This window comes from Nelumbo nucifera, chromosome 3, assembly GCF_055504915.1.
Source record: "Nelumbo nucifera cultivar China Antique chromosome 3, China Antique-T2T, whole genome shotgun sequence".
In the NCBI taxonomy this organism is placed as follows: Eukaryota; Viridiplantae; Streptophyta; class Magnoliopsida; order Proteales; family Nelumbonaceae; genus Nelumbo; species Nelumbo nucifera.
This window is the reverse complement of record NC_142651.1, coordinates 15,127,914-15,149,814: the sequence shown is the minus strand read 5'-3', so window position 1 is coordinate 15,149,814 and position 21,901 is coordinate 15,127,914. Positions and strand designations below refer to the sequence as shown.

Below are 21,901 nucleotides of genomic sequence, written 5' to 3'. Positions count from 1 at the left end.
CCAGAGAGAGAGCCTGGACTAACATTGGGTAATGGCCTTTCATGGTTACGAGTATGGAAATAAGCAGTCAGTGCAAACTCTCACAACTCTTCCATCTTTGAACTCTATGTTGTTGAGCTTGTCTTGGCACCATTTGAGTTGAGCATTGGAAATCATGGACATCTTGAGCGCCCTGGCCACAAGTCTAATTAAGGTCGTTCTCACTGAAGTTGATCTCCACTCTCTGGGACTCTTCAATTGGAATCCTCCTCCTGAACTAACATCTCTTCTGCAGATCCCCAAGGATGACTAACTTCTGCATACAAAGATATAACAAATACAAGACTAATTAAATATGCCATTTCATTACAGTATATACATATATTTGCTTTTGTTTGCATTCACATTGAATGCCAGATTAAGCTTGCTGAGGCATGAGGGGCCACCTGAAAATAGATCCTTATGGGTAATTGGAATACAATGTTAATTATCTTTCGGAGTTCCTTGGTAAGTTTGACAAACAACTTGAGGTCTTTAGGGTCTTCTACTGGGGGCTGAGTCCATAGGAACTTTCTATATTTCCACCATGACATATCACTATGGACTTCCTTATTATGACCCTTAATACTTCTGTTGCTCTCACAGCCTCTCCTTCCAACCCTTTGTTCTTCTTCTAAATACACTTCAAAAGCCAAACAAATTTTTAAGTACAAAAAGAAATAAACAAAGAAGGGAAAAAAAATCATAACTCGCTAGTAACTCTAAATGTTGACACGTTGGGCTAGGTTGCAAATGCAAATAAATAAATTTTCTAAAACGACAAGATTAGAGGAATCTTTCACTTTGTTTGCAAAAATCAAATGTGCCCATATATGGGGGACCCGTCATACTCTATCCAAGCAAAAAAGGCCAAAAGAATTGATACATTTCTAGAGGCGTCGAGAGCGGAGGCTCCATAAAATAATAAAATAATATGGTTCCCAAAATTATAAGTTGGCTTGCACACATATATATATATATAGTAAATCTTAATCAAGGGACCATATACTTATGTCTTAACAAAATAAATAAACTTCTAAAATGACATAGATATCCTGCTTCATACTCTTTGATCTCACTTATATTAGGCTCGAGTACAATTTTAAGTTCAATCTAGACTAAGTCAAATTAACCACTTTGTGAGATGAGCTTGACTGGTTCACATGCAAATAGCTTGATTTGTCCACTCCTAGCTAGATGCCTTGTTGTTTCCATCATTTCAACTAAAATGACTTTTTCGCATCTTTTTTTGTGAATGTGGTAGTTGGGCCATAAGGGAGGGGGGAATCTTCCATAAAACACCTTTTTTAAGTGCAAAAATGCTTTAGGCCATTAAATTGGAATCTGAAGAGAGTTATTACCAAAATTCTGTCTTATGAATAGGGGTACAAATGAACCAGATCATGATTTGGTTTTTATTCAAATTAAATCCTATTTTTTGGGACACGGATACCCCCATGTTGGATTTTTGGATTGAATAATATGACCTAATTAAAAATTGAAGTGAATTCAGATAACCCCTATCCAATCCAAAGAATTTGATACAATCCTATCCTATAGTTCTTTTTTTATTTATAAACTAGTAGGAACCCGTGCGATGTACAATCTTTGTTAAGCGAAAGTTAAACAACAAAAACATATAAAAGTAGACAATTGTTTTATATTTTAATTTTTTAAATAATTAATAATTATTTATATTTTATATACTACTTTTAATAATATTTAAAATACAAAAATAATAATTAATTTCAGCTAGGACTATTTATCAAACCAATGAAACCGACCAACCCGACCCAACTCAACCCGAGTTGGTTGGTTTTTCTAGTATTTTCAGTCAGCTTTGGTTCACCAATTTCCCAAACCGATCAAGTCTGGTCAATTTTGGTTTGGCCATTTGTAAACCGACCAAAATCAAACTGACCCGATCATAGATATATATTAATATTTTATATTTTAAATATAATTTTTTAATATGGTAAAGTAGAAAAATTCCCATATTTCTTAATCTAAAATATTTTATATTGTAAATTTAATTTTTCTAATTTATTTTTTCAATAATACCATTGTAATTTTTTTAATTTAAATTTAATTTTTTATGTTTAAATCTTTTGAACAAACTGACCCAACAAAAAACTAACCCAAATTGATACAACTAGAATTGGCTGGTTATCACTATTGATCAGTCAATTTTGAGTGACCAACTCCCCACCCGACCAAGTCAGTTTGGTTGGCCAAATAATTTGCAACCAATCTAACCCAACTATTGAAAATAAATTTATAGAAAAACAACAATAGTTTAATCTCTAACAATTATTGATAATTTATAGAAAAATACACAATTATTGAAAATAAATTTATAACAAAAATTAATAAATAAATAAATAATAAAAAGACAATAATTACAAAATAAATATAATAAAATATTTAAATTTTATTTATTTTGAAGTTATTACATAATATTAAATATTTTGTATATAATTAATTAGCTATTTTTAATATTTTTATTTAAAATATTTAGTTATTGAAATATTTAAATAATATGTTAAATATTTTAATTTTTATTATTTAAATAATTTTGTTACTGAAAATTTTAATTCATAAAATTATAATTTATTTCATTATGAATTTCATAAAAGTATAAAACTATTAATAATCGGAACACTATTAAATCTATTAGATTTTTTTGTTTTTAATAAATATTTTAAAGTTATTACATTATTTTGTTACTATATTTAAATAATTATTAAAAATTTTAATTCAAACTTTCTTTAGATAGATATAGATGAAAAGTGGGGGAGAGGATAAATAGGAATTAGAGATAATTAAGGAAAAAGTAGGGGATAGTGGTGCCATGTGGCTAGATTGGGCATGTAAGATAGGTTAAGAGCTGTTTTAGGAGGAATTTTAGGTGGGAGAAATAACTTAGGAGAAATTTTAGGAGGGTATTGGCTAAGTGATTAGGAAGATGAGAGAAAAGGAGTTGGAGTGGGAACTCTAGTAAAGAGGAGAGGGCTATCACATGTCTACATGGACGGGTTGGGAAGGGGTAACTGGTAAGGGAAGAAGGAGAAGCCAAGATTGGGTAATGGATCAAGGAGAGGGTTGCTGACGTGGCCTATATCGCTATATAATATAGTATAGATATGTTTATATTGTGTTTTTGTAATTTTTTATAATATAGTATTTTTTTTATCCAACATCCTTAATGGATTTAAATTCAAATTGACCTTTGTGAGATTGGATCAGATCGGATTCGGATATACCCAAATCTAATCTGATCTGATCCGTTTGAATCCCTAATCTTGGGAATAGAGGGCAATATGTTGATTCCAATCCTATGGCTACAATCATTTGGCACCCAACAATTTCGGGACCAATGTGAATTGTTTTAAAGTAAAACAAAATTAACCGGTTTAAAACAAATTGGTCCTTAGAACAAAAACACAACGAACATATTCTTGTTTCAGATGTGTTTTTTTTTTTCCAAAACCGGCACAAAAAAAAATGGTTCTTGAATTTTTGGTTTAAAGAACATCTTTTCAACTGGTTAGTTATTAGCATCATATTTCATAAATCACATAATTTCTCTACTGTAAAATTTGCTTTTGTTATAAGAACCTTTATTTTGATGATTTCAAAAACATGTATTCTTTTTTAAAACAAAAAAAAAAAACTATTTGTTTTTTAATTTCCAAACAAAGGCATGGGTGTATTTATTTATTTTTTTAAATTTGCTGATGTGGCAATTTTGAAAACAAAAACATTGATGCTGTAGAACACCTCTTCCTTTTGCAGAAATTTCCCTGTTAAAGACAGTTTGGATTTCCTATTAATTCAATTATACAATCCGCTCTACTAACCCAATAAAACAATGCCACCTGTCTCTAAACATGTTTTAGAATCTTAACTTGTGCAAATAGTTAACTGCTGTTGTTGCTCTTCTGTTAGACATCTTTTCTTAAAAATTTCTTTTTTTTTGACTTGAGCACGGCTTCTTTGTAATTTCCTCTCACCCTCTCCTTTCTGGTGTTGCCGCAATTTGTTATATTCACCGGACAACAAACTTTTGTCACCTAACGGTTATAATTAATTTAATTCTCACTGCAATCATTTCATTACGATCCCATCTCAGATGCCCTCTGAACCTCTCAAAACCCTTCAAATATAAATTAATCTCTTATTCAAGATGTATGAAAACCCCATTGCTCAGAATTAGGTCAACAACACCCATTTGAGTGGTTTCGTGCATATCTCATCTTGAGTCTTAACTGGGTCGATCTCTTCCGCTTCTAACTATTATTTGTCACTTGTCAATTTTATCTTGGGTCGGAAATCGGAATCCAGCAGGAGATTGGACAATGGACACCCCACCATCACATGAGAGGTTAATTTGATCCATTTTTTCATTGATAAATGATAAAAATGATAACTGCAAGTACGTAGTAGAACTCGGTCACTCACAAATTAAAGATTCCAAAAACCCACCTGAACCATGTTAACCCCCCCCCCCCCCCCCCCCCCCCTTTCACATGTTAAGCCCGTATTACCCCCATTTGTTTGGTTACGTATGACAGGGTTTTGTTCTCTTTTATTTCTATATTTTCACTGAAATAAGTCATTGATCTTGATTCTCAGGTCTGTAGGGGCTAGGGGGTGTACAGGCCATACTATCGCTGTAAAAGTCATATGATGATAAGCTAAAAACTCATACAAATACTTCTGTTCAAAAAGAAACCATTTTTTGAAGTTATAAGCTCAGCTTGGAAACAGATACAGGTTTAGAAATACAAAATATAAGGATTTGTATTGTACATATTTGTATTTTTACTATTTCCAAACTGAGTTTTAGGCTGTGTTTGGTTGCAGTGCAATTTTATTTGCACTAGTACAAATGCATGGGAGTGCAAATAAAATATAAATGCAAAATCTCATTTAATTTTGCTTTCGTTATTACTTTATTCTGATTCATGTCTTAATTTACTTCATTTGTAATAATCAAATAAAATAACCTAACATTTGAAACAAAAATAAGTCAAAATTTACACTCAAATCATTTGCACTGCCATAGTTTGGCATCAGTGCAAATTTATTTGCATTACAATCAAACACAGGGAAAAAGATGTTTTAAAAGGGTAATCTGGGTATTTTGAAAAACTGGTCACATGATGACACGTGACCATTTTCTTAACTGAAGACTAAGTTATTTTGTACGTACACATGTAAAAAGTTGGGGGGGTGTATTTGAAACTTTTCATAGTTTAGACACCCCATAGTTCATACAAGACACTGCAAGGTCCACAACAAAGCATACTACAACTACAAGATGGCCTTGTAATGATCTCCAAGGTATTGGCGTTGAAGTTGATCAGTCAGCTCACCTACTTTGCAACATTAATTTCACCCTTTTTTTCTTGTGCAAACTGCAACAATTGCTCAATAATATTCAACTGTACGTGTTGTCGTGTTGAATATTATAAGAATGGTAAAACCGATCCTATTTCTGCAAATTTTTCTTAGATAAATTATTATTCAAGTTTATGTATTTAATTGCTTAAAATGTTCAAAATGCAAATTGATTATATATTCTTCTCATTTTTATAGAAGAGGGGGCCTCGTTTAAGAGGTTAATCGACCAATGACCAGCTTAAAAACTTATTATCTTGTATTATTTCAACAAACGAAAAGTTCTATCTAGTTGTTAGTTCAAGAAACACTGGGATTTTAATGAAAGATAAAGGGGTTTTCACCAAAAAAAAAAAATCATATTGATTTACACAATCATAAATTTTGGCAAATACCCAGTAAATGGTTAAACTGATCATTTGATCATATGTTGTCATGTTAGTGGGTCTCAATATGTCCCATGAACAAACAACAGATGACAAGTTGGTTAAGACTTTAGAGGAGGGGCTTAGATAGCTCTGTGTCATCTAGCCATAGAACCGATTGAATCACCCCCTCATTTAAAAAATCTAATAATAATATATACCACAATATATATTATATTTATTATCGTAAACTTAATACATGTACTAGTAATTAATGGAACAAAAGGACATGGCAGACCACCTAATCCAACGTGGCAAACTGGCATCTGTCACTCCACCTCAGCCCTTCAAACTAAATTCTGAGTATTAGACGTCGTCGTCACCCATTTTAAATTGCTCTGCTCTCCTCCTACGTACGTCCTACCCTCATTTGTTCCTCCTCGATATAATGTCATACATTACAACAATAATTAACGAGAAAACAAGTCTTCAGAAGCCATAAATTAATACATAGTATTGATTGGAACCAAATTAAACACTAATTTTCATGCAGGGTGTGGCCTGTGGTACGTATCCATTTCTTCTAAAATGTTAGGCACTAAGGATATGTTGATTTCATAGGCAAGTTTTTGTATCAGCTGTGTCATAAAGTTGACGGCTAATAATTAATAAAACTAGACATATCCTGTATAATTTTTTTAAGAAAATACATATCCTATATAAATATCGATCACCAATGACCAATCCCTATGAGGAAGGAGCAAGAGCTGGCCCTTGTGATGATGTGGTGTTGACGTGCACAAATCCGAGCTTTCTAATGATCTCGTTGGCGATGATCTCATTTGCTTTATCAGTGGGGTGATACTCATCCCAGAACACATATTTGCTTCTATCTTTGCACAACCTTGATGCAGGGACACAAGTGAGAGCAGGTCGGATCCGTCCAAATGAGCAGCATGGAGAGTCTGAATTTTCAAATCCTGAAAATTAACATGGAATTGAATGTGATCATCCATCATTGAAAAGATGCTGAAAAAAGGTTTAATTCATAGGCAAGACATGATAATATTTACAACTTTCGCCACCACCTAATATAAATATATTACACCAAAGACCTCAGATTGAAAGGCTTCTCCTTCAAATATTCCCATCCAGGCATCCTCCTTTCTTCCAATTCTCAAAGCTCCTCCCACTTTAGGGCTTAGGGGTGATCATTTTCAACCCAGCCCAACCTGAAAATTGTGGGCTTAGTACCCAGATTTTATGTTCAGGCCCAGGAAGATGCGGCCCAGGCTATAACCCTTACGACAGGTGGTAAGCCCGGCCAGGCCCTGCCCATGATCACCCCCCTAATAACTGTGTTGTGTTTCCTTAGACCTTATAAGTTCAAGTTAGAAGGTCCATATCGTATAATATTGAAGAACATGGTAGACCACTAACCCAATGTGGCACTTTTCACTCCATCCAGAGTCCAGAGTCCAGAGTCCAGACTAAAGTGTTTTTGGTAAAGGATGTAAACTTAGGTGTTAGTCTAGGCAGTAGGCACGCAACGACAACGTGGAGAAGAGCAAATTCGTTACACTTACACCTACCGTATTTGTCTGGATTTTTAATTACATCATCAACTACATTATAAGCATCCCCGAATCTGAAGCTTGCGTTGGGGAGATTGCTGGACAGTTCCTGTAAGAGCTTGGCCGCTGCTTTGTTAAAGCTGATGGCCAGATTGTTGGTTTTTTCTTGGCAGTTCCCTGATGAGCTTAGCACGCGTTGCAGAGGAATACAACCCATGGGCCCTAGCCCAAACACCATCAACTGCCGAGCCCCTAACCCATGCAATATCTGTACATTAATCAAATCCAAACACACCGTTTCTTTTAGTCAAGAAAAAAAAAAAAAAAAAAACTCAACAAATTAATTTGTGCTCATCATCATGCCCATGAATATGTGTCTTGGCTTAAAACAAAAATAAATAAATATTGCAGATTTGCAGTGGGTCTCATTGCTTTTATTACCGTCAATTGATTTCCCAAAGTTGTGATTAGATACTGAATGAAGCCATCATTGGAATACGTCCATGAATCTCTGTAAACTGGGAGCAAGAAGTTGTTAATGAAGTCATTGCTGCCTAAAGCAACCACATAGCTTGCTTCTTTGAAGAAGTTATCTGACGTTTCAGCACCGATTTTGTTTCTTATTAGCTCTTGTGTTCCTTGAAACAATTCGATTTGCTTATACAGTGAAAACTTTTGCACCTGCGTTCGATTGAGAAAACTTTTTAACTTAATTAATTGCTACCTAAGCTAATTAATTAGAAGCCTTTTGTTGCTTAATATAATTTGTTGCATGTAGATCAAATTAAACGAAAAAGAAGAAAAAGCTATAAGAACTCCATGTAGATGGATCTATAGAAAGAGAAATGGTCCAAGGCTCCAAGCTAGTAGTACAACTTACAAAAAGGCCACCAGTTTCATTCAATATCCCACCACCACCAGAGGCATAATTGGCTCCATTCTCTAGTATGATGTCCTCATTCAAAGATGGATCCAAGAATGCTGGTGGCCTTGGGAGACCCATCCTGTCACCTAATTTAAGACACATATCACAATTCACAAGCTTAATTAATTATCAGTTGAAGAGGAAAGAGTACTTAAATTAACACATAAATAGGAAATGTTATAAACAAAATTAAAAGAAGAAAAATACCTATGATATCAGCAACAGTTCGACCATTACAAAACCTTCCATTGGGCATTCCATTTCCAAAATCGATACCATACCACGGCAGACTTGCTCGAGCCAGACTCTTGGAGAGGTAGTTATTATTTCCAACATCAGAGAGGGAATCCCCAAAGATGAATTGGACAATTGTGCAAGAACCTTGCCTGCTAACTATCCCCAAGGCTACTACAATCGTCATGATCACTACCATCATCCTCATCATGTAGAGAAGCTAATGCAGGCTCCTCAATTTTATGGTTGCTTCAGAAGAAACCGAGTGCAACTTATAAAACTTGGCAAGTTCATAGGTTGTAGTCGTGCAAAGAGAAGAATTCTTCAAAGTGATAGATTGGCTGTTGGCATGGTGGACTATGAATTTACATGTTAATCAGAGATAGGTCATAGGAGGGAGTGGATCGAGTAGAGGGAGTTGGATGAACTAACCCTTACAAATTCAACCTACCGACAACGACCTATCACTAAAATCCAACAGTAAATGTCCTCCTGTTTCGCTATTCTAAATTGTTGGTGCATTTCAGGTTTGGAGTTTCTGTACTACACCTGATTAATTTTACGAAAAAGTACGAACAGTCCCAATGCAAATTTCTCAATAGATCTCAAGTTCAAACCCAAACATCAATTGATCATGACTCAAGTGGTAGAATCTCTGACATATTGTAGCAAAGACCTGGGATCAAATGTTTCTGCCACCAAGGCTGGGGGTTATTTAAGGAGGAGGAATTCTGATCTGCTGACCACAACAATTGCTGGCCACGCTCATCCAGCCACATGTTGAGAATATTGGTGATGTTAAGTGTTTCAGATGTATAACTGGATGAGCATGACCAATAATTTGTGGTTGGTAGATCCCGATTAGTCACCCCATGAAAAATAAATAAAAAAAGGTAAATTTCTAAACCCTCCCTTAAAGTTTTGGACCATTATTGAAACTTCTCCTGAAGGTTAGTAATTCCAATCACCTCCTCTGAACATTTTGACACATTTTCAAATAGACCCCTTTTGTTATAATCCTCCATAGGAAGCACGAAAATGTTCAAAACATCCATGTAATTACTTCGACCAAATTGTTTATTTTTCAAATTTTCTCTTTAGATCAATCTCAATCCCAAAGGCAAAACTGCAACTTTAAACTTTTTTTTTTGTAAAACTTGTATAGTTTATACTGTAGAAACCAGTTTTTATAGTAACTGTATGGGCATTTTGAACATTTACACGCCTTTTATTAAAGGATTTTAATAAAAAAAGTTTATTTGCAAATAGTTAGAAAGTTTAAGGAAAATGATTGTAATTACCAAATTTCAGGAAAGGTTTCAACAACAATAAAAAACCTTTGGGGGAATTTCAACAATTTACCCCAAAAAAAGAGCTCGCGTTTTATGCACCCATGAACAGTGATCCGCAAATCACTTTCGTCCACATTGACCAGGGGAAGGAACGCGTAACATTAACAGTCAAAGTTCCGTTAAGACGGATTTGGCGGTTCAAACGAACACAAACCGGCCGCAAAATGACAAAATGGAAATCAAAAGGAACAACAAACCGTATTTTGTATTTCCCTTGTATGTTTTTCCCCTTGAGACCAAACCTTACCCACACACCGGCGACGTGGACGAAAGTGATTCGTGTCTCACTTCCTCCTCTCTCGGCGGGAGCACAGCTCTTGCAGCAGATCCCAACTCAACTCAATCGAAGATCATCTAACCATTGAATTTAATTTGGATTTTCAATTATTTTCCCACCTTACCGAAACCACAATTCCCTTTCTTCCTGCCAGAGTTTTCTCTGATGCTATATACTGTTTTAATCCGCAATTAGAATCTCATTTTCACTCTCAAATTTTAATCCGAAATCACCTAGTTTGCTTATTTTACAACTCACGGAAATAAAATTTCAGTTTTTTTTTTTTTTTTTCGGGGGGGGGGGGGTTCTATACATGTCTTCTTACAAATGAGCCTTCATGCACCTGGCTCAATTTTCTTTGAAGCAAGAGTATTTTTCATGTTCTTTGTTCAAATTACAACCTTCAAAATCGCTAGTAAATTGTAATATACCTTTGCTTTTTTACATTTTTTTTGATACACAACTGAAATTTTCTAGCAAGGAATAAATTTTCTGAATGATTTTTCGATGCCCATTTAACCGATTCTTACATTCTAACCCCTCAAGAAAGAAAAAACCGATTTGCGATTAAGAGTAAAGGAAATCTTTCTTTCTTTTTTTTTTTTTTTCCCATTGCGTGTGCATTATCTTAAAGTATAGGCTGTTTTCTTATTCCAAATGTTAGAGGAGTAATGTCATAAATACATTTAAAGCTCTCTCCTATCTGATCGGCAAATTCCATACTTTTGTCTTAACTAGCGACCGGCGTTGCCGCTTGGTGGTTGGCACGGAGCAGCGGAGGAGATGATAGGAGAGAGAGAGATATCTTAGTTTTTGGCCTTATGGTATGGCCGTAACAATGAAGGGAGGGGGAGAGGCCATTGGAGGATAACCGTTGATCGACGCCGATGTTGAATGATGGAAGATGACAATCGGCGCTGGAGGAAAGCAAGGAGAATTAGGGAGGAAGACGAACAAGTGGAAAGCAAGGGTTTTCAATTTTGGTATTAGCCTTTAGGTATCGAAGAAGAGGAAAGGGGGAAAACTCAAAAAGTCAAATGGCAGTGGGTTTATTTTGATTTTAAAAAATAATAAATATATATAATATAATATAATATATAATATATGTTACTGTATATATATACCAATCAGTTCGGTTAACCATCGTCCTTTCAAAAAGGTTAATTGAAATCGAAATTTGTGGTTTTTTAAGAATAGCGAACTAAAACCGAACCGATTGGTTTGATTGTTTTTTATTCGGTTCAATTTTTTGGGCTTTCTTGCTCACCCCTAATGACATCATTTCATTTTTAGGTAGATTTTAAATTTGGTATTCCATTTTCGTCATTAATAAAAATACTTCTTACATTTTATACTTATTTACTTTATTATATTTTATTATTTAATTATGTAATTATTTATTAATCCATTTGACCTCAAATGGCCGAATTGCTTGCTCACCACCGAGAGGGAAGAAAATGGTTTTGTTTTCAAATTACTTTTTAAAATATTTATTTTTATACTATTAAAATTAATATTATGGATTTCATTACAAGAATTTAATGGTGAGAAAAATATATCTTAAATATAAGATTTAATGAGAGAGAATAGGAAAATATTTTTATTTTCAATTAAATTTTACATTTCATTTCCATCATTAATAAAAACATTTCATATTAATCATACTTATTATTGTTTAATATGTATATTAAAATTGTTCCCAATTTTTTTAATTTCTATTTTTTTTTCATTTCATTATTTAATCGTGGCAACATGGATTGACCCATTTGGCCCAAAATGATTTAATTTCTTACTACCACCTAGATGAAAATACTATTTTTTCTATGTAGATTTTAAAAGTATAAGCTTTTATGTTATTGGAATTATTAATTTATTAAGTATGGATTTAATTAATAGAAGTTAATGATGAGAACTTAAGAAGAAACAAAAATGACTTAAATATATGATTCAATGAACATGAATGCAAATTAATAACTTAAATGTTGGATTTAATGAGAGGGAATTGAATACATTGAATATCTTAAAATTATCTCTTTTCAACTTAATTAATATGAATAACCGATTACCTTATTTGCGTGGGGTAAATTTTATCCTCAAAAAATTCTAAAAATATTATTCAGGTCATTCGTACTTTTTAAAGTAGTATAAATTTAATGTCTTACCGAATTGGATTCAATCTTACATCCGACTTCTTTGTATACATTGATTTATTCTCATATTAAACTCTCATTGAAGACTGTATTGGAGATTCTTTATTTCTTTTGTTGTGTCAGACCTCGTGCAGGAAGCTAAGTCCTCGCCGTCACCGATTGATACGAAAATGAAATCATGCGAAACCAGAACCAATATCTTCGCCAAATGCATTATCTTATTAACATGTATGCCCTGATTGTTTACTCGGCGCCTTCTCCGGCACATGACCTTCGTTCCTAATGCAAAAGCTCAGGGCGCAAGCAAGACTTCGGCGGAAATTATTCAAAGCTTCCAGTTTTTTTTTTTTTCATTTTCTTATTCTTTTTCCTGCAACTTTAATTCGACAATAGGGCACGTAATTGGCTTTTACAATTCGATGTTGATGAAGGGAAATTTGGCCCGACCTCGTAATAGGAAGACACGTGAACGTGACTCGGCATAAGTGATAACTCAACATGATCAGATCGGCACGTGGACGTGACTCAACACAAGTGACAGATCAGTTCACTACAAAGCAACCTCGGGTACCCTGATACCCCGAATTAAAGTCACCCCGATATCAGATCGCAACCAAAATAACGATATCAAGTCCGCTACAGATCGAACCCGGACAGATGGACCACTTCGGTCAAGACTACCTCGGGACGAGTATACCTCGGCGCAAGGTCACACCAGGACCACCTCGGTCCCAAGGCACTTCAGCATTCATATCAGGTCGGATCTAAAGAGCACGAGCTCAGGAAGCTCGCCACTAGTCGGCACGCCACCAAGTAGCTCGGCGCTTCACAGGCAGCTCGCTGCCTAGTCAGGTCGGCCTCCGCATGACAACCCCGAGGATCTCACCACCGTACCCCGCATCTTACGAAACCATACTTTGTAATAGTTACATTAGCTCACCCACTCCTCGATTCAGACGGAGGTGGGTAACCTTACCAGTTGGTGGCATTTAACCCACCTAACACACAAACGGATCCCATTACAACGAGGATCCAGGAACCACTCCACCAAACCCGTGCGGACTCCGGTATATAAGGACCTCACCCCCTAGGGGTAAAGGTATGATGCGTAATCTTTGCTCTCTAACTCTCTGATATCATCTTCAAATTCTCTACTACTACTAAGTACTAACTTAGCCATCGGAGTGTTCCCGTCGGGTAAGCCACCCCGGGATCTCTGACTCCTCTCTTGCAGGTTACCTAGTTCTCGTCATTACTGGTAGTCAGATCATCTCCAGCAGGGAGCAGCCGGATTACGCCACATCAGATGTAAAAGGGATTAGTATTAAAAAAATAGTTTTCCATCGTGAAGGCGCATTCTTTTATAACAATCAAATAGGAATCAACAGAGGCCCACCTCTGGCTTTGACATTGCTCGAACAATAGTTTAATTGTTAGTGTTCGGTTCAACCGCCGAACCCATTCTAACGAGACTTTGACTGTTAACATTACGCTTTCCTTTTCCTGGTTTTTGTGGACGAAAGTGATTCACTGATTCACTCATCCGGTGCACCCATGGGTGCACAGAATGCAAATTTGAAAAAAAAAAACCTCTGAATCCAAATCCTAAACTGTCCAAATCGGGCAACTAGATCTGGGCTGCGGTTAAGGGTGTTTATAGACCGGTCAAAATTAACTTAGACGAATTGGACGGACAAACAAGACATATTGGATTGGATCAACTCGCTTCAAAATATTTATTAGATTGGATTGAACCTGATCTATTTGTAATAAATTTTTATTGAATTGGATTGGATTAAGCCAATACGTGGTCTATTGATATAAGAAACGATATAGATATCAATGGATTTAGATGATTTGTATTGAAATCAATCTAAATTAAAACAAATTTGAATTAAACCCATCCAATGGATTAGATTTGTATCTATATAAGATACAATATAAATATCAATGGATTCAGACATTGAATTAAACCCATCCAAAATATTCATTATTATATTAGATTGAACCTAGTCTATATATAAAAAATTCACATTGAATTGGATCGGATTGGACTAAATCCAGTCCAATTGACACATCTGGGCTATAGCGGTTTTGTCTTGCGTACCGGGCAAGAAAAACTGACAATACATGAACGTAAGAGTTTCGTGAACACCATTGAATAGGGTCCGTCCCACCGGCCATCAGTTTTGTACGATAATTGGACGGATGGTAAGAGATCGATTTCATTCAAGATTAGACAAAGACACATGGCTTAAAATCACTGGCTTTTGCTGATGAGTATCTGATCAGAGTCCTTCATTCTGTCCCATCTCCCAGGGACCATAGACATAGCTCTAACAGAGCCAAAGCAGTTGCTACCACAAAAAGGAGATCCCACGTGGCGCCATAGTAGCCACCCAAATTACTTACTCTATTAAAAGTCAAAACCGGATAACATTAACCGGCAAGTATGGTACCTAAAAGCTGATAATGGAAAGTTGGAAATCAATGACTTAAAACTTTGTTGTTCGAGTTGAGATATTCTACCAATAAAACAAGTTTCAATTCTCTATCAACTTGATCTAAAACTTTACAGTTAAGACTGAGATCCAATATAAAGTCGGATCCGCCATGTATAAGATGTGCGGTGAAAGATCATATTCGCAGAAGATTGAAACATATTTTTGTTCGCAGGTGATCCGGATCATAGATGTGGCCCCAACAGCCAAAGTTTTTTCGAGCAGTGACTCTGTTACTGCTTTACCTCGTGGCTCATGGGTCGTGCACGTAAACTGCACAATGGGTAGAACAAAAGAAATCCATCGCATTATCCACAAACAACAGAACCCGTCGATTTCCTTTAATCCAACGGCGAAAAACACAAAATATCAGAACACCATATCCATATTTCCAAAATGTCATCACTCATAAGAAAGAAATTAGAAATATGCAGTGGAATTGAACTTACTCTGTCCAGACTTCAGATACCAGACCAGAGGCCAGCAAGGATGGCGTCCTCTACTGCCATCAACTCCCCATTTTCCACCACCACCGCCCATTGTGACCGGAAAACCACCCATTTCCGACGCGCTACCCTTAATAGCTTCGTTGGCCTCCGGAAAACCACATTAGAGAATCACCATTCCCTCTCCCTAACTAAATCTCTCTCATCCCAACCAAATCCCCGCAGATTCCGTATCTTAGCTAGCAAATCCAGCCCCAAACTCTCCGGTCGCAACCTCCGAGTAGCCGTTATCGGCGGAGGCCCGGCAGGCGGCTCGGCTGCTGAGACGCTAGCGAAGGGCGGCATTGAAACTTACCTCATCGAACGGAAACTGGACAACTGCAAGCCATGCGGCGGCGCTATTCCGCTCTGCATGATCGGAGAGTTCGACCTCCCGCTTGACATTATCGACCGTCGGGTCACTAAGATGAAGATGATCTCCCCGTCCAATGTGGCCGTCGACATCGGTCAAACCCTAAAACCCCACGAGTACATTGGTATGGTACGCCGGGAGGTGCTCGACGCATACCTCCGCGACCGTGCTGCCAAGTCGGGCGCAACGATCATCAATGGCCTCTTCCTCAAGATGGACATGCCTCAGGACGCTAACTCCCCTTATGTCCTCCACTACACTGCCTTCGACGGGAAGACGGGAGGAGTCGGCGAGCGTCGCACCTTGGAGGTCGACGCTGTTATCGGAGCAGACGGCGCCAATTCTCGCGTCGCCAAATCGATTGGCGCGGGTGAGTACGAATACGCAATTGCCTTTCAGGAGAGGATCAAGATCCCGGACGATAAAATGGTATACTATGAGAACCTCGCCGAGATGTACGTCGGAGATGACGTGTCGCCCGATTTCTACGGTTGGGTCTTCCCTAAATGCGACCACGTCGCAGTGGGAACAGGGACGGTGACACACAAAGGGGATATCAAGAAGTTTCAGACGGCTACCAGGAACAGAGCCAAGGAGAAGATACTAGGCGGTAAGATTATTCGGGTGGAGGCGCATCCTATTCCGGAGCACCCGCGGCCGCGCAGGGTAGCGGGGAGGGTGACACTCGTAGGGGACGCGGCTGGGTACGTGACGAAGTGCTCGGGCGAGGGAATCTACTTCGCGGCAAAGAGTGGGCGAATGTGCGCAGAGGCGATTGTGGAGGGTTCGGAGCATGGGAAGAGGATGATCGACGAGTCGGATTTGAGGAATTATCTGGAGAAGTGGGACAAGACGTACTGGCCGACTTACAAGGTGTTGGATGTTTTGCAGAAGGTATTTTACAGGTCGAATCCGGCCAGGGAGGCGTTTGTGGAGATGTGCGCCGATGAATATGTCCAGAAGATGACGTTCGACAGCTATCTGTATAAGACGGTGGCGCCCGGGAACCCCCTGGAAGACATCAAGCTCGCCATCAATACAATTGGGAGCTTGGTGAGGGCCAATGCAATGAAGAGAGAGATGGAGAAGATCACCTTATGAAGCTCATTTTCTGGGTTGAACAACTTCTTAGCATAAATTCTCTTGTTCTTTCGATCTTATTTTCTTGTGGAATCAATCAAGAGGAGAGAAATGGCCTACTTCATGAATTGTCTAAAGCAAAGTGGTACTTATTACTTATGAGTTCATGTATGTAGAATTAATTTACATTTTATCTTTTAATTAACAACAGTAGAAAATTTTCTGATATCTGTTGTTGTTGGATAATCTAACAAACATTACCTTTCAATTATTTCACAATGCAAAAGCAGATTCAAGAACCTACACACACTAGTTTGCCTTGTAATCCCTCTGAAAATGAGAATATGAGAAGTAAACTAGAATATTTGTTCCTTGGTTTTTTTCTGGTGGAATTTGATGTAAACTTGTCCAAGGCCACCTTTGTCTTGTTTGGAATTTGGATTACGTGGCCTCTTTAGAAAGATAATGGCCATAGGCACTTGATTCTGGGCATATGTGGACTAGACTACTAGAGGTAGAGGTCATCGATTAAGATTTCGTAAGATATATCTTGGTAGTGTGGTTGTGAGTCGTGTGACTTGTTATCTGCGTGTCATTTCTGGCTTCTTTAATGTAAATTATGTAATGGATAACTTGTCCTACACTTCAGGATGTAGGAAAGGTTTTCCCCGTTCATTGGGGAGACTCAGGCTCAGGTCAGGTGTGGTGTGTGCACAACGCCCGTTAAGAGTTCGATGGATTGCCTCATAGAAACTTTCTTACATTTTCACAACCTTGGGGTTTGGATTGATCTTCTACGATGGTGGATTTAATATCAATATCGCTGTTTGAATCTGATGAAGCATGTTTTTTGGAAGCATCCTGTTATTCGGACTACTTTTAGGTGGCCGATGACTCAGAGGTTGAAGTGGAGGATTTTTGCTAGATGAAAACTTGGATGTCGAGCTGACTAGGCTGAGCTGGGGGGTAGATTGGGTGTCGAGCTTGGTTGATTGCCAAGTTGGGTATCTCTTCAGAGAAATTTGTAAAGAATCAATGTTAGAGGACCCGGGGTGGCTAACCCGACGAGGTTGCTCTGATGCTTAAGTCAGTATTGTGTTGTCTTGGTTGCGAGTTGAAAGTTTGAGTGTGAAGAGAGTTAGTGAGCAAATAATTGCGCGTACCTTTTCGTGTCATTGGGGTTGGTGCCTTTATATAGATTTTGTTTGGCGTGGGCCTCATGCATCGTATCCGAGATTTCTAGGAGGTTGCCTAACCGGTCCGAGATCCCGGGAGGTAACTGTCACACACGTTGGTCATCCTCCGGAACACTCGGTACGTGGGCCAACTTCTAAGAAACTTGGGAGTATCGAGATATGCATACTGAATTTGTCGGCGAGCACAACTCGCAAGTCGCCTCCTTGACCTTAGTTAGGTCGGCAAGCCATCGAGGGAGATCACTCCTCGCGTTAAGGTCACATCGGCCAGTGACGAGGAGCTACAAGTCGGCCCTAGACGAGGTGCTCCTAGCCAGCCTAAGTTGTGGTCGAAGTCGCTTAGTTGGCGGTAAAGGCACCTTGCCAGGTCGGGGTGAAGACGAACTATGACCTAGGACTCCAAATCATCGCCTAGGTGGTGTCTAGGTGTCGTCCAGCTGTTTCGGGATGCCATTAGTCACAATGTCATTAGAGGGCCAAATCCGCCCTCATCAATTGCCCCCCTACTCCTAAGCTAAAAGTAGCTTCGCGAAGGGAGTAACCACTCATTTTGGCCTGGAATGACTGATTCGATAAGCTCGTAGTCGTAAGCGCCGGTCCAATATGCTCATCAGGTCGGAAGAGTCCAAATGTTTGCAGCCTTACACAGGACCTCACCGTCTTGATTATAGGGGCACGAGAGCGAATTCATCCACTCGATGATGGTGGAGCAGGTACCCCAAGGACATCTACCTTATTAGGGATGGAACCGTCAAGGGGTTCTGCAATCTGACCATTACCTCAAGAGCGACTTTATCATGCCATCCTTAAAAGGGGGGTTTGTGTGACTGTTTTATTAGGTATCTCCACCTTGGTAGACTGCGACGCAGCATCCTTTGAGCTGGTTCTCAAAAGAGTAGCTAGTGAGTTCGATGAAGAGCCTAAAACCGAGGGGGAGGTCTATTATGAAGAGATCGACTAAGTTTGCATCTGTCATGGTGCTGAAAGCGAAACAGTCTTTCCTTTGTTCTCTTTTTCGTGTTGAATGTGAATTGCTTTTTATTTTGCTCATGCAAAAGAGGCGACCAGTTCTTATGTGGTGCCGATGTCTTTTATCAGCTTGGCACCTTAGCCCTTAGGCTCTAAGAGCGACTCGCGATACACTCTCCTTATCATTGATTTTGCCCATGCCTAAGAGGCGACAAGGTCTTAGCATACCTATGCTGAAGAGGCGACTAGGACTTATCTATCCATGCTGAAGAGGTGACAAGGTCTTAGCACGCCTTACCCCTATATGCAGAGAGACTGTTTCTAAGATTTGAGCCCTGGTCACCCAACTCCCAAGGGATTTCTTATAGTTGAGCCATCATCTTGTATGTATATCAACTTTAGTGCCATGCTATTGGTGGGTGTTTCTTACGGTCAACCAGCCAGGTAACCTAGCCTTGATTTCTTGTTAGTTATACTTGATGATCCATTTGATATTTTCCATGTCAAAAAAAAAAAAAACAGTTTAAATGATTCCTCTTTGAGGCCAAGGCTCTCAATTTTCTGTTTAATTTAGTTGTACGCTAATGCTATGTTAGTCAATGATCAGAACGTGTCAATTTTACAGAAACACTCTATAGAAATCTGTCTAGAGAATGCCTCCTGTAGCACAATTTTAAGTATTTCTTCTTCTATCTAAGTTTATCTATTCATCAAGCACAAGACATCCCGAAATTAGCAAAACAGCAGATAAAAGTAGTGATAACCAATTCTTTCTATGAGTTAAAAGTTAGGTCGACAAATCACATGCAATCTATGAGTTAAAATATCTTGGAGGAGAATATTATTCATCAATATCATTGATCTTTCTTGAATTTGACCGTTTCCTGAAATGACTTAAACTGAATAGTTACAAGTATTTGATTGCAAGTCCAGATATGGACCGAGCGCTAGCTCTTGTTCCACAATTCACCTGTTACTACTTAAAAAGGACTACTTTGGCAAAGGAACATTGGATGCTCATCCTGCATCAATGTGTCCCCAGTTAAATGGACATAAGCCTCAGTTTGAATTTATCTAAAATGCAAAACCTTGTATTTTATATTGTTTTGTATGTATTTGCTCAGTTTCAAAAGGGTATAAATATAAATATATAAAGTATGTACAAATGCATACAAAATATAAACTTTTACAGTCTAGTTAGGTCAGATATTGGTAGAAGAATTTTATCGTCTCCATGAACTCATAAGAAAGAAATTAGAAATATGCAGTGGAACTGAACTTACTCTGTTCAGACTTCAGATACCAGACCAGAGCACAGCAAGGATGGCGTCCTCTACTGCCATCAACTCCCCATTTTCCACCGCCACAGCCCATTGTGACCGGAAAACCACCCATTTCCGACGCGCTACCCTTAATAGCTTCGTTGGCCTCCGGAAAACCACTTTGGAGAATCACCATTCCCTCTCCCTACCTAAATCTCTCTCATCCCAACCAAATCCCCGCAGATTCCGTATCTTAGCTAGCAAATCCAGCCCCAAACTCTCCGGTCGCAACCTCCGAGTAGCCGTTATCGGCGGAGGCCCGGCAGGCGGCTCGGCTGCTGAGACGCTAGCGAAGGGCGGCATTGAAACTTTCCTCATCGAACGGAAGCTGGACAACTGCAAGCCATGCGGCGGCGCTATTCCGCTCTGCATGATCGGAGAGTTCGACCTCCCGCTTGACATTATCGACCGTCGGGTCACTAAGATGAAGATGATCTCCCCGTCCAATGTGGCTGTCGACTTCGGTCAAGCCCTAAAACCCCACGAGTACGTTGGTATGGTACGCCGGGAGGTGCTCGACGCATACCTCCGCGACCGTGCTGCCAAGTCGGGCGCAACGATCACCAATGGCCTCTTCCTCAAGATGGACGTGCCTCAGGACGCTAACTCCCCTTATGTCCTCCACTACACTGCCTTCGACGGGAAGACGGGAGGAGTCGGCGAGCGTCGCACCTTGGAGGTCGACGCTGTTATCGGAGCAGACGGCGCCAATTCTCGCGTCGCCAAATCGATTGGCGCGGGTGAGTACGAATACGCAATTGCCTTTCAGGAGAGGATCAAGATCCCGGACGATAAAATGGTATACTATGAGACTCTCGCCGAGATGTACGTCGGAGATGACGTGTCGCCCGATTTCTACGGTTGGGTCTTCCCTAAATGCGACCACGTCGCAGTGGGAACAGGGACGGTGACACACAAAGGGGATATCAAGAAGTTTCAGACGGCTACCAGGAACAGAGCCAAGGAGAAGATACTAGGCGGTAAGATTATTCGGGTGGAGGCGCATCCTATTCCGGAGCACCCGCGGCCGCGCAGGGTAGCGGGGAGGGTGACACTCGTAGGGGACGCGGCTGGGTACGTGACGAAGTGCTCGGGCGAGGGAATCTACTTCGCGGCAAAGAGTGGGCGGATGTGCGCAGAGGCGATTGTGGAGGGTTCGGAGCATGGGAAGAGGATGATCGACGAGTCGGATTTGAGGAATTATCTGGAGAAGTGGGACAAGATGTACTGGCCGACTTACAAGGTGTTGGATGTTTTGCAGAAGGTATTTTGCAGGTCGAATCCGGCCAGGGAGGCGTTTGTGGAGATGTGCGCTGATGAATATGTCCAGAAGATGACGTTCGACAGCTATCTGTATAAGACGGTGGCGCCTGGGAACCCCCTGGAAGACATCAAGCTCGCCATTAATACAATTGGGAGCTTGGTGAGGGCCAATGCAATCAGGAGAGCGATGGAGAAGATCACCTTATGAAGCTCATTTTCTGGGTTGAACAACTTCTTAGCATAAATTCTCCTGTTCTTTCGATCTTATTTTCTTGTGGAATCAATCAAGAGGAGAGAAATGGCCTACTTCATGAATTGTCTAAAGCAAAATGGTACTTATTACTTATGAGTTCATGTATGTAGAATTAATTTACATTTTATCTTTTAATTAACAACAGTAGAAATTTTCTGATA

General features: G+C 39.0%; 3 protein-coding genes across 3 annotated transcripts; 2 read left to right on the top strand and 1 right to left on the bottom strand.

Annotated features, from left to right (window-relative positions):
- Positions 1–6,004: 6,004 nt before the first annotated feature.
- Positions 6,005–8,871, bottom strand: LOC104597614 (GDSL esterase/lipase At1g74460-like). The gene is made up of 5 exons (XM_010259263.3): positions 8,493–8,871; positions 8,241–8,371; positions 7,802–8,041; positions 7,379–7,628; positions 6,005–6,766 (listed from the first exon to the last, which is right to left on the bottom strand). Exons 1-5 carry the CDS (start codon positions 8,728–8,730, stop codon positions 6,534–6,536), a joined length of 1,092 nt encoding a protein of 363 aa, XP_010257565.1. The 5' UTR covers positions 8,731–8,871; the 3' UTR covers positions 6,005–6,533.
- A 6,345-nt stretch (positions 8,872–15,216) lies between these two features.
- LOC104602940 (geranylgeranyl diphosphate reductase, chloroplastic) lies at positions 15,217–16,965 on the top strand. Its single transcript, XM_010266820.2, has one exon. The coding sequence runs from the start codon at positions 15,289–15,291 to the stop codon at positions 16,756–16,758; it is 1,470 nt and encodes a 489-aa protein (XP_010265122.2). The 5' UTR covers positions 15,217–15,288; the 3' UTR covers positions 16,759–16,965.
- Positions 16,966–20,087: 3,122 nt separating this feature from the next.
- On the top strand, positions 20,088–21,901 carry LOC148800973 (geranylgeranyl diphosphate reductase, chloroplastic-like). The gene has a single exon (XM_088901413.1). It carries the CDS (start codon positions 20,226–20,228, stop codon positions 21,693–21,695), a length of 1,470 nt encoding a protein of 489 aa, XP_088757539.1. The 5' UTR covers positions 20,088–20,225; the 3' UTR covers positions 21,696–21,901.